The 19,542-nt window shown below is 36.8% G+C and overlaps 2 protein-coding genes across 5 annotated transcripts in view; one reads left to right on the top strand and one right to left on the bottom strand.

Moving 5' to 3' along the window:
• Nucleotides 1-19,542, bottom strand: part of tmem163a (transmembrane protein 163a) — a 44,000-nt gene that overhangs the window by 23,389 nt on the left and 1,069 nt on the right. For 2 of the 4 annotated variants that reach the window (XM_084123098.1, XM_084123099.1), the window contains exon 2: nt 7,452-7,571. In XM_084123098.1, coding sequence (XP_083979224.1) covers nt 7,452-7,554 — 103 coding nt within the window. In that variant the 5' untranslated portion in view covers nt 7,555-7,571. Of the gene's footprint in view, nt 1-7,451; nt 7,572-11,136; nt 11,510-12,629; nt 12,750-19,542 lie in introns of those variants that run through there. The other 2 variants (XM_084123100.1, XM_084123097.1) reach the window with 2 other exon arrangements.
• On the top strand, nt 12,630-18,243 carry acmsd (aminocarboxymuconate semialdehyde decarboxylase). Its single transcript, XM_084123096.1, has 11 exons — nt 12,630-12,757; nt 13,140-13,359; nt 13,933-13,977; nt 15,083-15,179; nt 15,420-15,469; nt 15,629-15,865; nt 16,000-16,093; nt 16,232-16,327; nt 16,450-16,622; nt 16,769-16,867; nt 17,072-18,243. Exons 2-11 carry the CDS (start codon nt 13,303-13,305, stop codon nt 17,132-17,134), a joined length of 1,011 nt encoding a protein of 336 aa, XP_083979222.1. The 5' UTR covers nt 12,630-12,757; nt 13,140-13,302; the 3' UTR covers nt 17,135-18,243.

The following is a 19,542-nucleotide window of genomic DNA, read 5'->3' as shown; positions in this document are numbered from 1 at the left end:
TTATTTTTACCACACCTGCGCACCAGTTATGTGCACCCCTGGAAAGGAGGTAAAACACCTCTGAACCCCGCACAGTCGGAGCTGGACTGAACAAAGGGAATGATGCATTCGACTGTATCTATATGCTGTGGGCCCTGCCCACGTCGTCATGCGTCATCGGCCTTTCAGGCGTGAATAAAGGTGTCTTCAGCAGATGGTGCAAGAGTGCGATATCCCATAGTCATGTGTTGTACCTCGTTTCCCTCCTTCTGGGAACAGTATTTATATGCATAACTCAACGTTATTGCTGTAGTGCATGTGCACAAGTAAAACAACTCTAAAAAAAAAAAAGCATCATAACAGCAGGCAGAGAAATTAATTAAAAAGCCAAGATATTATAAACATTTCCCAAATGGACCACCAGTCTCTGGATTCCATCATCATTCAATAGACATTGACATTCTCTAGGGAAAGAAGTTCCCATGTGTCTCCAGCAATGATTTGCCATTCCGTCCAAATGATTAAATAAAAATGTTTTTTAACATAATTAAATAAATGAACAAATCGAACAAACAAATATGTATAGCAATTTTTGTAAATAAATTCAGGAGACAAATTATATTTGTGAGACAAATAGACACAAAGGAGGAAAGGAAGGAAGAAAGAAAAAGCTTCCCGAGTCATTCAGGTACAGTTTTACAGTGACTAATGATCTGTCCCATAAACACCAGCAGCATATCTGCTATCAGGAGACTGGTTCCATTATCAGAAAACAATTTTGTGATGCTGGTCCCGCCTAAATGGACTGGAAGGAGAACTCAACACCGAGACTTAATGTGTTTAGACAGGTTCCTAATGGAGCAGAATGGCAGACATCTGCAGTGCTCTGCTCGGGTTACAGGGCTACAAATGTATCTCATTTAGCCAACCCTTTCTTGATGCTTTAAGCAGGTCCTGCAGAGGGACAATACCATTATATACTCAGCTTACAACATCGGGGATGACAAAACCAGGACAAAACAATAAATCATCATCATCATCTTGTGTTTCATCATTATTATCAACATGGTCACAATAGTTTCAGGCAGCACAAGATGTTGATAAGGTGAGAAGAACATTCAGTACGTGCAGAAAATGGGGTGTGACTTTAGGTGAAATGTGTTGCTGCACTGAAAATGTCACCAGCCACGGTCCTTTTAAAGGTAATGTCACATCTCATTGATGATTCACAAGTGAAGAGGAGTGTCTAATGATTTACAAAGAACTGGGCTTATATGTGAGGAACTGAAGAGTCCAACATGGATAGCATTAAAGTACTCGCAATGTATCTGAGGTGAAAACGTTCTCCTGAATGCTTGGTTGAATTTGATATACAGTAAGATGCCTGTCAGCAGGACAGGAATAAAGACAGACAGCTGGGAATAAAGTTCAACTGCAGTGAATAAATCTTCTCTGTCTTGTGGCACCGTGTGCTTGTATAATCCATTATACTGTGAAACTAATAGCTGTAGTGCATGTCAGGACGAGGCTGATGAAGACAGCAGTGTAAAGATACAGCACTCAATCAAGACCCAACAAGCTCTTATTGAAGTTGTTCTAATGGGCGGTATTATATTTCACACACACACTATTTTCATAACCCATAATTAACTCTGACCAGCGCTGTATGTATCCGGAGAACTTGGACTCAGCTGGCTAAATGACAGTTCAATTAAACAATCCCATTTGTAATGTAAAGTTATCATATTATTTGATCTCTGTAGGTAACAACATTGAAATGGAATAAGACACTGCACCTCATGTTGAAAAGCACGGTGATACAGCACAACACATTAGTTCATTAAAAAGGCTGAAATTGCAAGCTAATGACTCACCATTATCTTTTCTCACATTCAGTATTATTTTGGTACCAAGCAGCATGGGTTCACATTGGAAGGGCTTAATTAAAATGAAACTGTCTAGTTATTATTCCACATATCATGACTTATACTAGAATACTGAATTCCCATGAGTGCCACATTGATCCTGTGACACCAATGTTTAATGTCTAATTTTTTACTATAAACCCAGTTTAGGTGTCAATTCAAGGTGACACATATCATTATAATACATCTGAATATATGTTTGCTGCTTAACCTAGACATTTATATTAATACAAATTTATTCATAAGAATAGCAACCTTGTGTGTTGTTATTTTTCCCAGGGAACCCAAAATTAAAAAAAATTAAAGAATTTTTAGAAGACTTGGAATTTACCGTAAGAATTGTATAGACTGCTTTTTTGATATTATGATGCATTTATGGTGTATTTATTTATTTTTTATTTTTTGTCCTTATATCTTTGCTTATAACGATGCTTTAAAAATGTCTATTTCAATAGAAGCAAAATACTAGTTTGTAACAACATTGATTTTGAGTGATCTATTCCTTTAAAAATTGCTTTCTGTTTTTACAGCTAATGTAATGTGTGAATGTAGTGAGCTACTGCAATATGAGGAAGGTGACACTGAAAGAACAAGAGAGACGATAATTTGCATAAAAGGCAAATATTCTCTGAGCTCATTTGGCATTCAGCCAGTGAATACATTCATATTTAAATTATTTACTAGATACTGCTAAATGTTGCTATGCCCTTAACAATTGCTAAATGCTAATAGTTTTCTAAAACACAAAGATTGTATTTCATCACCAGCATAATAACAACACTAACCCTTCATTAAGCTTCACCCACCTTTATTTACTTTCACTAACTCGTATCAAGCTTTTCAGCAAGCACTTGTTCCACTCTCTGCATTGTTCGTGAATTAACTCAGGAATCAATCAGTAAGGATTACCCAAGCTTATTGCTTTAGGACAGTAATAACATAAGAGAATAATAAGAATGATAATAAATTATAAAAAAAATATTAAAAAATCTTAAGGCTTTTTTAAGATCGATTTTTTTAATCAAACCTCTCAAGCAACAAGACAACATCTCTAGTAAATGTTGTCAAATATTTAATATTATAGAAATCATATAAAAGTGACATTGAATATAAGAGGGAAAAAATCTAGAGTTAGAAAATCATGTCCACCAGGATGGACCAACGAGTCACTGCTGGAGAGAGATACCAAACCATTACTACATGACAATGACTGATGAAGCAGGACAAAATATCAAGCTCTGTTGATGACGGTGCGTTAAATTGAAAAAAAGTAATTAGGTGGTGGAACTAATAAGACATGGAATTATAGGTAAATCTGGCTTAACATTGAAATAACATCCATCTTATGGAACTAAAGCTACCTGGCCAATTCTGTAGGCAGAAGCGTTTCATTGACGACGCAAATCTTTTACAAAGCATCTGATCAAAACAACTGCGCAAATATTAAAAAACGCACATCTCTAAAGGGGTGACATCTGCTGCAGGTTGATCATTTCTATCTAAGTTCCAATGAAAAGCATTGTTTAGCTTTAATCATTTTTATATGTCAAATATACAGACAAGTAAAGGCTGGCAGACATGTTATCAATGTATTTTCCTGCTAGTCAATTCAGCTTAACTACTGAACAAGACTAAAGTAGAGACTAGTTTCCTTTTGGGAAACAATATATATAATTACTCTGAATCTAAAATAAGTACAAAGGAAGACTTAAATCTTTTTCACAGAAATACTGCCCTAGATAAGAGTTTTTCCAGCTCTCATTAAAATAAATGAGAACAAATTAGACATTTAAGCAGAACAAGGGGCTTTATGTTTCTGTAGTGTAGATGTTTTTAACTTAAAGGATCAATTAAAACAGTCATGAAAAGTAATGACCTTTGAAAAGTCAAAAAGTCATTTCAAATAGTGTTAATTACAGAGGACGTGTAATTGATGATTTAAGAGAAACTTTTCTTTTACCTAATCCTTTCCTTAAAAGGTTTACCCAAAAATTAAAACCTGTCATCATTTACTCGCCCTCCCACTCTCTTTGGGATGTTCATAAGAGAAGTTGCAATATGAAATTGTTTAATGTTTTAATGAATTATTGATCCAATTCACTAAAACATTTAGAATGATTTCTTTACAAATCAGACAGATCCAGTTCTCAAGGTCAATTCATTAACACAATGATCCACAACGGTCAATACGGCTCACTAGACTAGAAGATTTTCAGTGAATAACAACTTTGAAATTTCAGTCTGTTCATCACACAAAGCTATTGTATGGTTTCAGAAGACCTTGAATATAGTGGACATCTTTGGTATTTGATTATATGATATTATTACATAATACTTGTATGTTTAATGGGTTATTTCCTTTTCTTTCTAGTGATAAAGTATGTTCACAAGCTGTTTAATTCATAATATTTGATCAAAATTAATTAATTAATTAAAATGAAATCTATAAAATGATCCCATGTTGGGTACCCCTAAAAGGTTCAATCTAATAAAAAACCCTTAAGGTACTTTATAGAACCTATACGGAAGAAAATACATGAGGGTGAGTAAATGACACAATTTTTTATTTCTGAATTGACTATCACTTTACCATTTGCTTTACCATTCCACTAGAGGATATCCTGACTAGCACTGAATGTAAAGTTAGTAGAGCGAGCCAACAGTTCCTGCTGTGAGCCACAATAAATCTCTGAGCTTTCAAATAAGATGCATTGCCTGAACATAGGTTTTATAATTCCCCATGACTGAGTTAAGATATTCAGCATATCATATGATTTCCCAATTCACTTGCATGAAATATCTGGAAAAATTGATGTATTCAGGCCAAACCGCAAAAACAAAGCTGGGTGTTCTTCTCCTGAGAATCCAAAGGCGGTCACAAGCCCCACACCACTGGCATCACAAGAGTCATGATGTCTGTTCAGTGAAGAACGATTTTTTACAGTGAGACAGAGTGTGACTGTGCGATATAAGAGTGACAGTAGTGACTTCTGCCACAAGCCATATTATTATGTCTTACAAAACACAGAGGACAAGTTAAACATGCTGTTTCAGCATGAGAAATTCAGACTGCACGTGATCAGATGAGCCATGGGTTTTGCGCAAATTAAGGCTACGGAGGCAGAAAAAATCAACTGGTACAAACTGTAGACACAGTCGATATTGAATTTAAAACAGCTTTTGGAGCTTTTGGAAAGTTCACAGTCTCCGACAACACAGTGACTATTGTCATGTTAAATGTCCAACAACCATACGCTTTATCACTATGGGCAACTCGTGATACAGACTGTCTGCTTGGTATGGGCCAAATGCCAACTTCCTCTTCTCCGTTAAACATCATATTATGAAATAAAGATTACAATATAGACAGGGATAACATAATGGTGTCAGTAGGGTGTCATGTGTGTCTGTTTGTAAGGTGTAGGTGAATGTAGATGACTGCATTACAAAGCGTATACATTACAAAAGCCATATATGGGGATGAGAAATTGCTTTTCTCTTCATTTCAGGGCCGTAGCATTAATCTTCATTTCCCTGAGCTCATGTCTTCTGACAATTGTTCCTTTTAAATTAAATTTGACCTAAGCTTTTCACAAGACTTCAGACAAAGGCAAAAATGGCAAGAAAGAATGAACTAAGATGGTTAGGTAGAATGAGGAAGAGACCTTGGCAGAAACCAAGACTCAGATGGGGGAGTCATCGTCATCTGGCAAGCAAACCCTGAAACATCCTGTCAACCTTTTACATTTCTTCTTCGCTTCCTCTTTGTGCATGTGCTTTATCTCCATACACGCTATATTGTGTTTCTAAAAGCATTGCATGAATATGATGTATAAAGCACATTCATTCTAATGATAAAATGCATGGAAAATACATCCTAGTGCTCTCTAAATCAAGGGTGTGAAGACAGAAAAAGCATCAAAGAAACAAGGTTGCTTGTAAATCTTCAGACTGTATAGATGTCTGAATTATGTTACACCTCCTTTAAAATGAGCATGTTGCCTCAATCATATGAGCAGTTAAGAGGCTAATGTCAAGAAATGCCAAGGGGCCCCAAATATGTTAAACCCACTGAGACGGACCTAAATTACAAAGGCAGCTAGTGTGTGTTAAATAGTATACATGATATTATAATTAAATCATTAAAGGGTTAGTTCACCCAAAAAGGAAAATTATGTCATAATTTACTCACCCTTATGGTGTTCCGAACCTGTATGAGTTTCTTTCCCCTGATGTTGAACTAAAAAGCAGATACATTGAACAATGTTGGTAACCAGAAAGTTGAAGGTAGCCATTGATATCCATAGTAGGAAAAATAAGTACTATGGAAGTCAATGGCTACAGTCAACTACCAACATTCTTCCAAATATCTTCTGTTTTGTTCAACAGAGACAATAAAAATCATACAGGTTTGGAACACCATGAGTAAATGATGACAGAATTTTCATTTTTGAGTGAACTAACCCTTTAATAATTAAATAAAGCATTAATTATTAAAGGCTTTCATTGCACTAAATCCCCCAAACAAATGGGGTTTTTTTTGTATTCATAAAAATATTAGTTTTTTTTTAATCGAATATCAGAATATGAGAAACCTTTTCAATATTTTCACATTTTTAATTTTTAATGTTTCATAATAAATAGTTTCAAAGCAGCATAAAGTCAACTGCAAGACCGCTGATTAGCTGGCAAAACAGTCTATATTGGCAAAATAAAATTTGTTCATACATTTGATACAGTTCTGAATAATTTATGGTGAATTTAATAAGGTAGGTTTACCAGAAACTTTGTGTGCTGTATCAATACAGTTGCTCAGTTACTTTATTTTATATTATAGAATTGTTTTAGTATTTACTATTTTATATTATTTATTTGTTTGTTTGTTTACTTCAGATATAAAAAAAAATATATATATATATATATAGATGTAACTCTGTGTCTGTTTTCTACCTAACCAGAAAAATAGAAATTAATGTTTAGCACTATGACAAACACTTAAAACACACATCCCAACTACTAAGCCTAAAGGATTTAAGAACTATAACTCAGCAATGCCAAAAATGTGCAGTTGGCAAATTCTATCCTCAACTAGCTGCCCATCCTGATGGATGCCACTGCCAGTTCAAGCTAGTCTGACATAGCCAGGGCTTTGACTCAACAGCATAAGGTCCGGTCCACATTGCAGCTTATTTTGGCCAAAAACGGCCCACTTAGACAGGAGGATTTTCATGTACTCCTCCGTTTAGGGCCAGGTTTATCTGAAATTTATCACACCACAATTTTTTTAATAAGAATTTTGGGCCATAACTGCGAACAGCTGTACAGAAAATGTGTAATCAGAGTAATCATAATTCCGTCAGCCAATCAGCCTGGAACTTGCCAGACTGAGGAAGTAGTATCTTCCAGTATTGTGTGAAATATGCATCAGACAGTCGGTGAACAGACTGTGGGCGGTCTGTGGGCGATTAAGACTAGTTCTAACCAAAACTAGCCGAACATCCTGAAGACTGCCTGCCACAGCCAGGAAAAGCATCACCATGAACTTACTGAAAGCGGCCACAGCCAGGATGAGCGTCACCACAATGGAGATCCAGGACACCCACAGAGCTTTCTTCCTGTAACTCTGAGCTTCATGAGGCTTCAGGCGCATGCTGCTCTCCAAGAGACCTGTCAAAAAAGTAAATAAAACACTGGTTAAAGGCCATTATACAATTACATTAAGTGCTCTATAGGGAAGCAAACAACAGGGGCTGATTATTTACTCACTGGACCATGACAGGCGTTGAGAGGGAGAGGGTAGAGACATATTAAAGAGCAGAAATGAATCTGCACTGTGGGGCAATGACTCTGTGTTTAATTAGCAGAGCAAAATGGTTTCAACAACATTTAGATACCACTAATAAATTCAGTTTATCATGTATCAAGTCACAAATGATACGACTTTAATTGCTGTTTGCTAGCAGCCCTGCGAGATCTTTAGCTACTGGAAGATGAGACAGCGAGCGATGAAAGCCTGTTTCCACCTCTGAGTAAAATATGAAAAGGTACTTATGACCTCATATTTTGCTTATTTGATCAAAACTACAGTAAAAATAGTATAATATTTGTATGATTGTATGACTAATATGATGATTTGCTGCTCAAGAATCATTTATTCTTTTATTGTCAAAAACAGTTGTGCATTTTTTGGTGAATAAGGAAGTTTATCTTTTGTAAAATCTTTTGTAATATACAGTAGTTTCTATATGCCTATAGTCCCAGACTTAAATGAATGTTTGCACTGTTTTAACTGAAAGCAACTTTTTTTGTCTCAAGTTGCACACCAGTAATGCTTTTTTTCCCTAAGGCATGTTTATAAAAGCTACTTAAATGCCCTAATTGAACTAAGGCCTAATCCTGGCCAAATCCTGGCGAAATCAATTGTCTGTGAAACCGGGCCTTCATGTCTTTACTCTCACTTTTGATCAATTTACTGCATCTTTGATGAATGAAATTATTAATATCTTTAAAAAACAACACAAACTTCTGAACGGTAATGTAACTTTTATATCTCTCAATATGACTTTGTGAGATAAAGTCACACTGTGAAACATAAAGTCACAATTAAGAGAAAGAAAGTGACATTATTTCTTAATTTTTAAACTCACAATTACCTTTTTTCTTTTTTTTTTTTGCTCCAAGGCAGAAACAGACTTCCACAAACAACAGCATACCTTACAAGCTGATAGTTAAATGTTTAGCTGAGATACTCCACAGTATGTGCGAGACAATACATCTGTGTCCCTCAACAGAGTCTTTATCAGGTCATTATTAGAGATATATACAACACCACAGGTCACAAATTTAATCCGTGAGTGTAATTATGAATAAGACTAAGTGAACAGAAGCCGCAGAACCTGTTGACTGTCTATTGTTAAGCGTCCAAGCAATGTTTATATTGTGCTGTGTTTGCCAAAGAGGTAAAACTCAAATATGCCTTTGTCATCTGTTCAAAATGAATGGCAGCTATGTCATCGTGACAGTGGGAGGCTGTGTGTATCTTCCCCCATGTACACCGAACTGATCTGTCAGGCCTGTGGAAGTCACATGCTGAGGGTAATGAGCACAGAGTCAATAGGTGGTCAGTCAGTGTGATTGTAAAAGCTGAAAAACAGAGCTGGGGAATGTGGCCGCTCACATGATTTATTTCATCAGTAAGGATCGGGAGCATGTGTTGCACTCACACAAATGTAACCCATAAGTTCCAAACTATTTCATTTCCAAAGTTTGTCCAGATCTATTACCACACAAACCTTTACACACAGTACATTTGTTCAGTTTGTACTTTCCCATGCAAACTCTAGACTAGGCACATAAAATGAGTGGAAACTCAATGTAAAGGGCCTGCCCCCACTCCATCCCTCTGCTAATCATGTGGAAGCAGGACATCCACATGACCCAGCAATTCTTCCATGCTTAATAGGGTTTACATGAAAGAGAGAGAAACATTCCTCTCAATGGCTTAAAGGACATCGACTAAAAGATTTGCTTTTTGTTAAACTTTTAGGAAAATCTCTAAGTGGAATTAAGCCATTTCAGAATTTTATGATGTAACTTAGAAAAACAGGATATGCTTCCCTTAACAACATGCATAATTTCTGACAACTGGGCTTCATGTTCAGATTCAATGAATAAATATGAAGAAACTGTTTTAATACAACTGTGACCCCATTGTATGTAACTGCAGTTAAGTAGAAATGTTTTTAATATTTTCTTCAAAAGTATAAGACAGTAGTGCCAACAATTCTGAATGCCAACTGGCACGGTGGCTTGAAGTCTATACTTGCTTTATGTGCGTGAAGAATTTCTGAAGGCAGCCAATGCAAGCTCTATCCTAAAGCTGTCCATCCTGATGGCTGCCACTGCCAGTTCAAGTAACTGCAAGTCATGAGCAAACAGATATTTGACTAAATGACAAAAGCTCGGTCTGCATTGCAGCTTAGACAGGAAGAGAGTGTTCGAGCGGCATGTAAAGTGAACAACCGCAGGTTGTTGTATTATGAAATATGAAATAGATCACCAAAATAGTAGACCAGCATGAATTCCCTATAGAGTCCATCCATGAATTCCATCCCCATCAGTCTTTTTCTTAGACTTCTTAGATTTTCTAAGACTTCTTCTAATGCCCTCACAATTTCACCAGTGGAGAACTGAAGGGTCTTATGCATAATTCAGTGGCTCAAACTGATTGCACAGGGGGGGTGCTACAGCATACAGCAACACTCAGATCCTGCAGGTGCAGAGTATGCTGCTTAAGAGTGGAAGTGCTGATATGAGATAAGATGCACCCCTGTCTGAACATCTCCATTGAGGTGTGAGTCAGCTGTAGATTTGGTCTGAGCAGAAGTAGAAACAAAGTTTCCAGTCTTTAGCCTATAGCAGGACCATAATGGCCAGGTCATAAACTATAACATTTGTTCCACCCAAATCATGAAAAAGTGGTTTGAGTCTGTAGCAATAACATGCAGGTTAACAAAAGCACCTCATTAGTCCACTGCTAAAGTCAACTAATTCTAGTCTAGAATTCTAGAAACTGCTAAAAGAAAACTAGAATGGAGATTTAATACAAAAAAATACAAATATAATTAATTCATTCATTTGAATCACCTTGAATTTTATGTTTTGACCCAAACAACCATTCAAATTATATAACCACTTTACTGTCAAAACGCACAAAAATGAAGTTACAAAACAGGTGTGAGGACATCAAATAAACTTCACATAAAGTGCTAAATGACACATTCTGTTGTAAATGTCAAATTTCGAATTGCAATAACTTAAAATCGCATTGCTGCTCCATTGAAATTCAGAACATGTCCATCTATTCATTTAAAAGCTATTTAGTTTAAATATATGTTGTTAAACTATAGCCTATCCAACTCTTGAACGTGCAAACCCAGAAAAGATGTTTAATCTCGTGTCCGTTTTTTAACTTATAGGCTAGGCTACTGTGAATTATTTTTTTATTTTTTTTTTATTTTTTTTTGTGCTCACCTGAATTATTAATAGCTTCAAGAGCGCCTGCGTGCTGCTTTTGACCGCAACCTTTGCGAGCCTCCTTAGTCTTATTCACATCACATCCCAAATAGATTAGCCTATACTTTAAAGAATACCATTGTCTTTTTTAAATACATTTCTGAAACAACTCTGCAAAAGTACAGCCTGATCTGTTAGAGAGATTATGTGTGTTTACCTTGTCCCTCAACGCTATCTGTGATTTTCATCTCCTGGTCCCGGTCCATATTGAAAGGATCGCCCTGGCTCCCTCTTTTGGGTAGGTTCGGATCCTGGGCAGCGGCGCATTGTCCGTTTCGCACAGCCGACGGGTCCACAATAGTCGGATTGGGAACAGGGCATGGATCAGAAGTCGTACTGTCTGTCATGTTTGTTAGCTTTTTTGAAATCAGATGAAGCCCTCAATAAATGATCTCACGTCGAACTGCGACGCGCAGCCATCCAGTGGGAGCATTAAGGGTAACGGAGCAGAGATGCGGAGATAAACGCAATCTGCCCAGCATCAGCAACGGACCCCCACCCCACCCTCCCACCGAGAACAACTCCAATCCGAGCGCAAGAACTGCAGCCACCCAACTGTCATTTGACATGGGGATAGTTTGGTTAAGATGCTGCCTCGCTCTCTAGATTCAACATTGACTTTTCTTATTTTGCACGTCATCTGATCGTAGTTGTATACAGTTCAGTTAGTTCCTCCTTCGATTGACACAGATTTGAGAAGCGTTTTTTAAAACAAATTATTGTTTTATACAAAGTCAGTTGCTGCCACACATCCATGATAATGAAAAACTTCATATAATCTTGTCTTTTTTAAGTTTTGTTATTCTATTCATTCAAGTCTGGAATGTTTGTTTGTACTAGTTGTGTTTGTAGGCTAAGAAATCACACAAGCACTTGTTTTAAATGTGATTCAATCTGATATTTAGTAGCCTAGGCAATTGCTTTATGTCTACATATAAGAGACCATTTAATTTGAATTATTAAAAAAATATTCTGATAGAATATTCTGTCATTATTTACTCACTCCTATGTTGTTCCAAACCTATGAGTTGCTTTCTTCTGGTGAACACAAAAGAAGATAACCAGACAGTTGACGGAACCCATTGACTTCCATAGTAGGCTATATATTTTTTTTTTCTCCTACTATGGAAGTCAATGGTTGCCTGGCTTCAACTGTCTGGTTATCAACGAACATTCTTCAAAATATCTTCTTTTGTGTTCAACAGAATAAATACGTTAATACGGGTTTGGAACCTGGGTGAGTAAATAAAAAAAAAGAATAGTAGGCTATAGGCCTGGTAGAAAAGAATTAGTAAAAAATCATTTAAACTTAAGTTTCGGACAAAAATAGCTGGTCACATTGCCGTTGTTTGGCATGTTTTTGCGAGATCCACGCGATCTGGAATTTCGCGTCTGTGTGTTTCGCGTCCGATTTTCCCCATGCCGTTTTCAATTTCGTGTTGTCGGATTTGCCAAGGTCACCAACAGAAATCTGTTTGGTTTGAAAGTGACTTTTGTGTGAGCTGTGCGTCATACATCTCTACACTATTGACAATGGACATTTTTCCCGCGAACGAATAAAGAATGTTAAAGCGCCCGGATGTGCACGTAACCAAAGGTCGCAAATAGTGGACCTGAGCAACATTACTATAACTTTCCCTCCCTGCCCACCTTTTTTACAGACTCTTGGCCCAAACCTCTCAGGATGTCCTCGCTGCAGTTTGTAGAGCGAACATGTACTGGATTAAATCCAATACGTAGTGGATGCGGGATTTTCTTCTTCTTCTTCCCTAAAACAGGTAAAGGCGCTGTTTTTTCAACAGCAAGAATACGAGATAAATGCCAGCCCAGTCGCTTCTGCCGTACTACCTCCAGTAACCGCTAGAGGACACTGTTGTGCAGGATGTAAAGTTATTAGATAAAACAATATTTCCTAAATTTTTCAAAACAGACATGAAATTGTTATTGCAGACAGCAGCCTCTTCTTATAAATGTTTAAACCTTATTTTTAATGTTTGTTAATTTGTCTTAACCTTTTTTATTTTATGTAAAAGTTTGCCATATATTGCATAAGTTACAAACATGAATTTGTTCAGACAATAAATAACATGTATATACAGGTACAGTATGTATTCACAAGTTATAAAAAGCTAATGGTGCTGGTTGGTGTCTCTCTTCCAGGGGTTTTCATTGGGCCATTTCAAAAGACTGGACTCGGGGGTGGGAATGTTTGTTTTCTGCTTCACACACTGCTGAACATTCACAAATGCACGAGGAGTGAACATTCAGTTTGCAAGCCTGTCAAAACTTCTGACTTAAGAATTGAGCTCTTAATGTCAGCAGAATGAAGATCGATATTCATAATCATATTTTACCAAAGGAATGGCCCGACCTGAAACAGGTAGGTTGCGTAAGGTGTGAAAGTTATCTTTAGTTATGGGTCATAATGGGTTAACCAGGATTAAGTGGCTTATAACATATTTGTCATTTTTTCAATTATTTCACTTGCCAGTTGCCTTGCGTCTTTAGACAAGCCTCTATATTGCCCCTGTTGGATTTTGATATGTTTCGGTCAGCTGTACATTAAAGTTTATTTAATATAGGCCTAAAGTGTGCCTGTCCAAATATAAAGGACATCTGCTTTTCAATTTTTAGATTATATGTTAATGTTAAAAATGTTTTTTTCAATACTAAAAGTGACACGACAAGACACGGCCACAGATTTACTCATAATATGTATGCATCTGTTAAACATTAATGCAAGGGTTTGATCACTAACCCTGACCTTTATTGCTTGTTTATCTGGCCGAGCTAAGAAAGAATTCTATTAATCATTTCTCATGTCTTAACAAGCAAATTAAAGCCAAGTTTATTTATTTATTCAATCATTTATTGCCATAGCAAAAGTGTAATATTTTTATAGCATAAAATTACATTATAAAATTATTCAAAATTGACATTTCATGTTTCACAGAGGTATGGATATGATGGATTCATTCAACTCCACCATCACTGCAAAGTAAGTTTAAAATCTGCACTGGAACATGAAACAAAATGTTTTCCTGCACTGATGATAGTGGAAGAACACCAGCTGGATGGAAAAGGTTCTGCATGCTTGGCCATAGATCCAGCTGGCATGAGCTCTTCCTGAGAGAAAGTGTGAGAGTATGTTACGACCCCCATGAGGAATGAGTGGGCAGCAGAGACGGATCTGATCCTCCACTCAGAGCAGGAGGATGTTAAAACTTCTGCCAGCCTCATACCTGCAGGCCTTTAGAGTAATTGGATTGTTCTGTACTGCGTTTCTGCTGGTGTCTCTGGTGGTTTCTGGTCGACTCAGACTTATTCTGTTCTACGTTGCAGTAGGAAGAACTATTTTAAAACTGAATAAACAGACATAATGGGGAAAAAATGCTCATTAAGCAGTCCAGTTTTTTTGCTTGAATTCCTTATCAGGCAATACTGCTTTTCTTTTTAAACCTTTTCTTTAAAAAAATACGTATTTTTTTAGATTATCAGTCAGGTGTGTGTGTGTGTGTGTGTGTGTGTGTGTGTGTGTGTGTGTGTGTGGAAAAAGAGGACATCAGGCCTTCCCTGGGCTCCCTGTAAGAGCAGCTGTAGAGCTCCACATGGGGTTTAGCTTCAGTAAAGTAGCAGAATAAAACCCGATCATCTTGAGCACAACAATGCGGCTTCTGCACATAAACACACACATAGACTTTAATAAATCTTACCATTTCAACTGTGCCTTATAAACTAATAAACATACAACAATATAGAGTGAATGACTGCAATAATGATAATAAAACAAAAATAAAACTTTTGAAATTAACATGTATTTGGTTGAATGAATGACACTTCATATTCAAAGAAAATCCATATTCTTTGATCTGCAAATAAACATTGATTCCTGATGTAAAATGTGCTTGTGCTTGAAACTTTGCACCTCCTCTCATTCCAAAGTCCTTTGCATTGTATTACTGTGTGAATTTGACTTTGCTCTCCACTGCCACCAAGTGGCTGAAAATACTAACTGTCATGTAGCAATGTGTCAGAAATTCACAGAAATGTCAGATGCGGAAAATTTCTTCATAAAAGAAACACCATGGGTTATTGTGTACCAGGGAGAAGCTAAAATGATGAAGGATGGAACATTGTTCAGAGTGATCCAGGAGAACTGCTGGGATGCAGATGCTCGGATTCTGGATATGGACAAACATGGTAAAGAGTGAAGCAGTGTTCAACTTCGGTTCTATCTATCTATCTATCTATCTATCTATCTATCTATCTATCTATCTATCTATCTGTCTGTCTGTCTGTCTGTCTGTCTGTCTGTGCGTGTGTGTGTAGAAATATATTTTAATTCTTATTCACGTTTATTTCTACTTTATCTACAGAACAGTTCAACTTTAGTTCATTGTTTTATTTATTACAGAGATTTGTTTTATTTATTTTTTTCAGGAGTGACAGTACAGGCCCTATCCACTGTGCCTGTGATGTTCAGCTACTGGGTAAGAATCAGTGTAAAAATTAACCAAACACTCGGCTTCAATTACACTTTTCTCTTAGATTACATAAAATCCCATATTTACCTATTTTACAGTACTACTATAAATTCTTTTTGATGCTTGTCGATTATTTCAGTCCAATGTTCCTCTGCATTTCTTAAGGCCAAACCCCATGACACACTAGACCTGTGTGGGATTCTGAACGATGATCTGGCTGCCACAGTGAAGCGATACCCAAAGCGTTTTGTTGGGCTGGGCACTCTGCCCATGCAGGCCCCTGATCTAGCTGTACAAGAGATGAGACGGTGTGTGAAACAGCTAGGCTTTCCTGGAGTGCAAATTGGCTCCCATATAAACACATGGGACCTCAATGCCCCAGAGCTATATCCTGTCTATGCTGTAAGTGCATTTGCCTTTAGTAGAACATGCCACATTCACACTAAAGTATTTGGTGTCTTTTTTTGTCAAGTAGTCATTCAGTTGTGTCTCAGTGTGTGTAGGGCATTTTAAAAGTATTTTGCACCTTACAACAGGCCGCTGAGGAACTCAACTGCTCGATATTTGTGCATCCGTGGGACATGCAGACAGATGGCAGAATGGCAAAATACTGGCTGCCTTGGTTAGTTGGTGGGTTCGATTGAGTGTCTTGACATGGGGCATTCTACGTTTTTTATATTTACTGTAATAGCAGATTGTGATCATTTTTATTGAAGACTAGTATATATCCCAGTCATTGTTTGACCCCACTTGATTTCTTTCTGACAGGCATGCCAGCAGAAACTACAATGGCAGTTTGTTCCATGATTTTTGGAGGTGTTTTTGAAAGATTTCCCAAACTTAAGGTCTGCTTTGCTCACGGAGGTAAAAATATTCATGCTATGTTTGGATAATCATGATTTTTATGTACAATGATAACCTTGAGCTATAAAGACAGGTGTGTTTTTTGTGGGATGTGGTGTTATAGTTCATACTTTGTGTTCCAGGTGGTGCTTTTCCATACACCATTGGCCGAATTGAGCATGGCTTTAATGTGCGCCCTGATCTTTGTGCCGTCGACAACAAAATCAACCCACGCAAATACATAGGATCTTTCTACACTGACTCTCTAGTGCATGACCCACTTTCACTGAAGTTACTCATGGAAGTCATAGGAAAGGTAGTCATTTTAATTCTTATACCAGCAGTAATGCTAAATCCGCCAGCAACCACCATACTGTTGAGTTACAACAATGGGCTAAGTGAAGTTAGTGAACTCTTTTATGTGCTATTTTAGTTTTTAATAAAGGTTTCTGCTTTTTGCAGGATAAAGTGATGTTAGGAACAGATTACCCATTTCCACTGGGGGAACTGGAGCCAGGCGCATTGATTGAATCCATGGATGAGTTTGATAGTTTGCTAAAGGTATAAGAAACTTCTATCTATCTATCTGGACACACTAGGTTTTATTTCAAATTTCAAATACATTGATCTTCTATGTTGCTGCTAAAATATTCAGTTTGGGTAATAATACTGTGATGAAGTTAAAAAATATTAAGTGCATGTAGCATACTAATATCCAAGTGCTTGTCATTTTACAGCTTATCTTTATTTCACTCTTTTGTTTAGGATAAACTGCTTGCTGGGAATGCTCTGGAATTTTTAGGACTGTCAAGAAAACAGTTTGAGTGACTGATCAGTTGTATTGATGTCTATCAGAACAGAAGTGATTAGACCAAAGAGCTGGAAAATGAGAATTAAACCATAGGTAGAGTTTGGGAGTGCAAATGATTTTGTCTGAGCTATGAAAAATTTCTCATTTTATTTGTCTTATCACGTTAGTGTAGAATGAGTAAAGCTGTTTGTTGTTAGGATGACAGTTTTTAAAGTTAAAATTTTAAGCTGAATAAATTTGTTAGGCTGGTCTTCCTCAGTGTCTAACAGCGCACATCAATGTCAAAGTGATAAAGATGGCCAATCAAATCAAAGAAGGCGGGTCTGTCTTACTGTCACAACGCAACAAGAGTTGCTGGAAAGACATAGACATACGAATAAGAATGAATGTGTGCACATTTTAAAATAAAATATTTTCAAATAGTTTAAATTGATTACTTAACGAATTAGACCTAGAACTTTTACCATTCTTGCTTATTTATTCCCTTAAATCCCCTTAATCCTTTAATTCCATTATTTTAGGCCTATTATTATTTATTAAATAATAAATCCCCCAGCACAAAAGTGAAACTCCACATAAAATTTTACTTGATTTGCTTTATTTTTTATTGATTTGTGTTTAGGCTATGACACCCTTCTGTCTTTTTTATGTTTACAGATTCTAGTCTTGAGAATACATTTACAGTATAGGATGTATATAGCCTACATAGTACAGTTCTCTAGAAAAATATAGTTTCTTGTTTTCTTTCCTTGATCAAAACTGATGAGTTGATTCTCAGTGAAATTGTCAAACTCCTCACAACTTAACATTCTTTCATCGTGTGAGCCATTACATGCAAAATAATTCATTCAGTGATAGTAATCTGTCAGATATGTTATATTCCAAAAATATTTATAACATAATGTTTGTAATGTTTGCTAAATTGGCAAATGGCCTGCCGTTGCAATAAAATGGAATCACAATCTTCTCAACCAACCAAGTTTGTATATATGGAGTTTGCTGACAGGACAAAATATTGTGATAGTGAGTTGTGATATTCCAGCCAACAGTTGTAACAATTGCAATTACAGTTTACAGATTGTTGAAATTGTTTAAAAAAGTGTGCCAAAGAGATTAAGAAAAACTGATACTGTGTGTGGCACATTATAATTACAACACCGACTACGCCACCCTGAATTTCACCCAGGGAAATAATGGTCCAATAAGGACACACAGGTTCATTACCACGAGGATAGAGCAGAGACGTGAATATAGAAAGACAACAATACTTTATTATAACTAAACACACAATTCAGTACACGAGGGGTTAATATGGCTTCAAAATCAAAACTAAAGGAAGATAACAAAAATCGATCAAAGATAACATGTCAGATGGCAAGGAGAAATAACAAACCTACCCAATTCCACTTCACTACAAACACTTCAAACGTACAGTAATGTACTCCCTTCACCACAAGCACACGTGCATTCAAGTGACAGGGAATTCAAAATAATCAAATCACTCAGTGAACAAGGGTACCCATTAACTTGGACCTAGAGTGGTCAGCACTCCTTCTCAGCCAGTCCAACAAAGTTAACAAAAATCGACGTCAAATTGTCACAAATCAATAAACAAGAAAAAAAAAGAGAAATACAAGCAAATTATCATAAATTAAATCAATAAACAAGAGAAAAAGAAAAATACAAAGTTGATCAACAAAATACAAAGCAAAAAATAAATCAAACAAGAGGAAAAAGAAAAATACAAATACAAAGTTGATCAACAAAATAAAAAATAAAAAAGTAACAGATGCAAATCACATTACACCTGGTCCATTAACAATATACACACACACAAAAGATGCATTTAAGATCACGCAAACTCACAACCATTAATACTTCTCACGCGAACACACTCGCACATACACACACGCTTCCAATAATAACCGAACGCACTCAAACAACTCATTCACACAACAATCCAATTATACCATACAAACCCCAAAAACACACAAACACAGTCTTCCAGTTGAAACAGTGCGGAGGTGGCCAAACGGCCACACAGATTAATACTCGGGTCTCACAATCTCCCGGCGTCAAGTTCACTTGATGTGGGCTGGTCAAGCAGGCGCAAATGAGGCGAGGCAAGACGGAACGTCGCGACAACGCGCAACAAGAGTAGGTTACTCAAGACAACGAAGATAAAGACCAAAAAAGGAAGGGGAAGCCAGGTCACGGTCCCAATCAGCTCGCTGTAATCATGCCGACATTACCAGCTCTTGGCCTCTTCAACTAAAACAGAGGAGGATGTAAACAATGTCACGATATAAACAATGTCTTTTCGCGGATATTCCCCCATTAAATCAATAGTTTACCCACCTGATTATTAGCAAATCAGCCCTCCCAACGTCAAACCACGAAGGATAAACACAGCCCGGGATGCATA

Source organism: Abramis brama (assembly GCF_963993115.1).
Source record: "Abramis brama genome assembly, chromosome: 8".
Taxonomy (NCBI): Eukaryota; Metazoa; Chordata; class Actinopteri; order Cypriniformes; family Leuciscidae; genus Abramis; species Abramis brama.
This window is presented reverse-complemented; position numbering and strand designations above follow the sequence as displayed.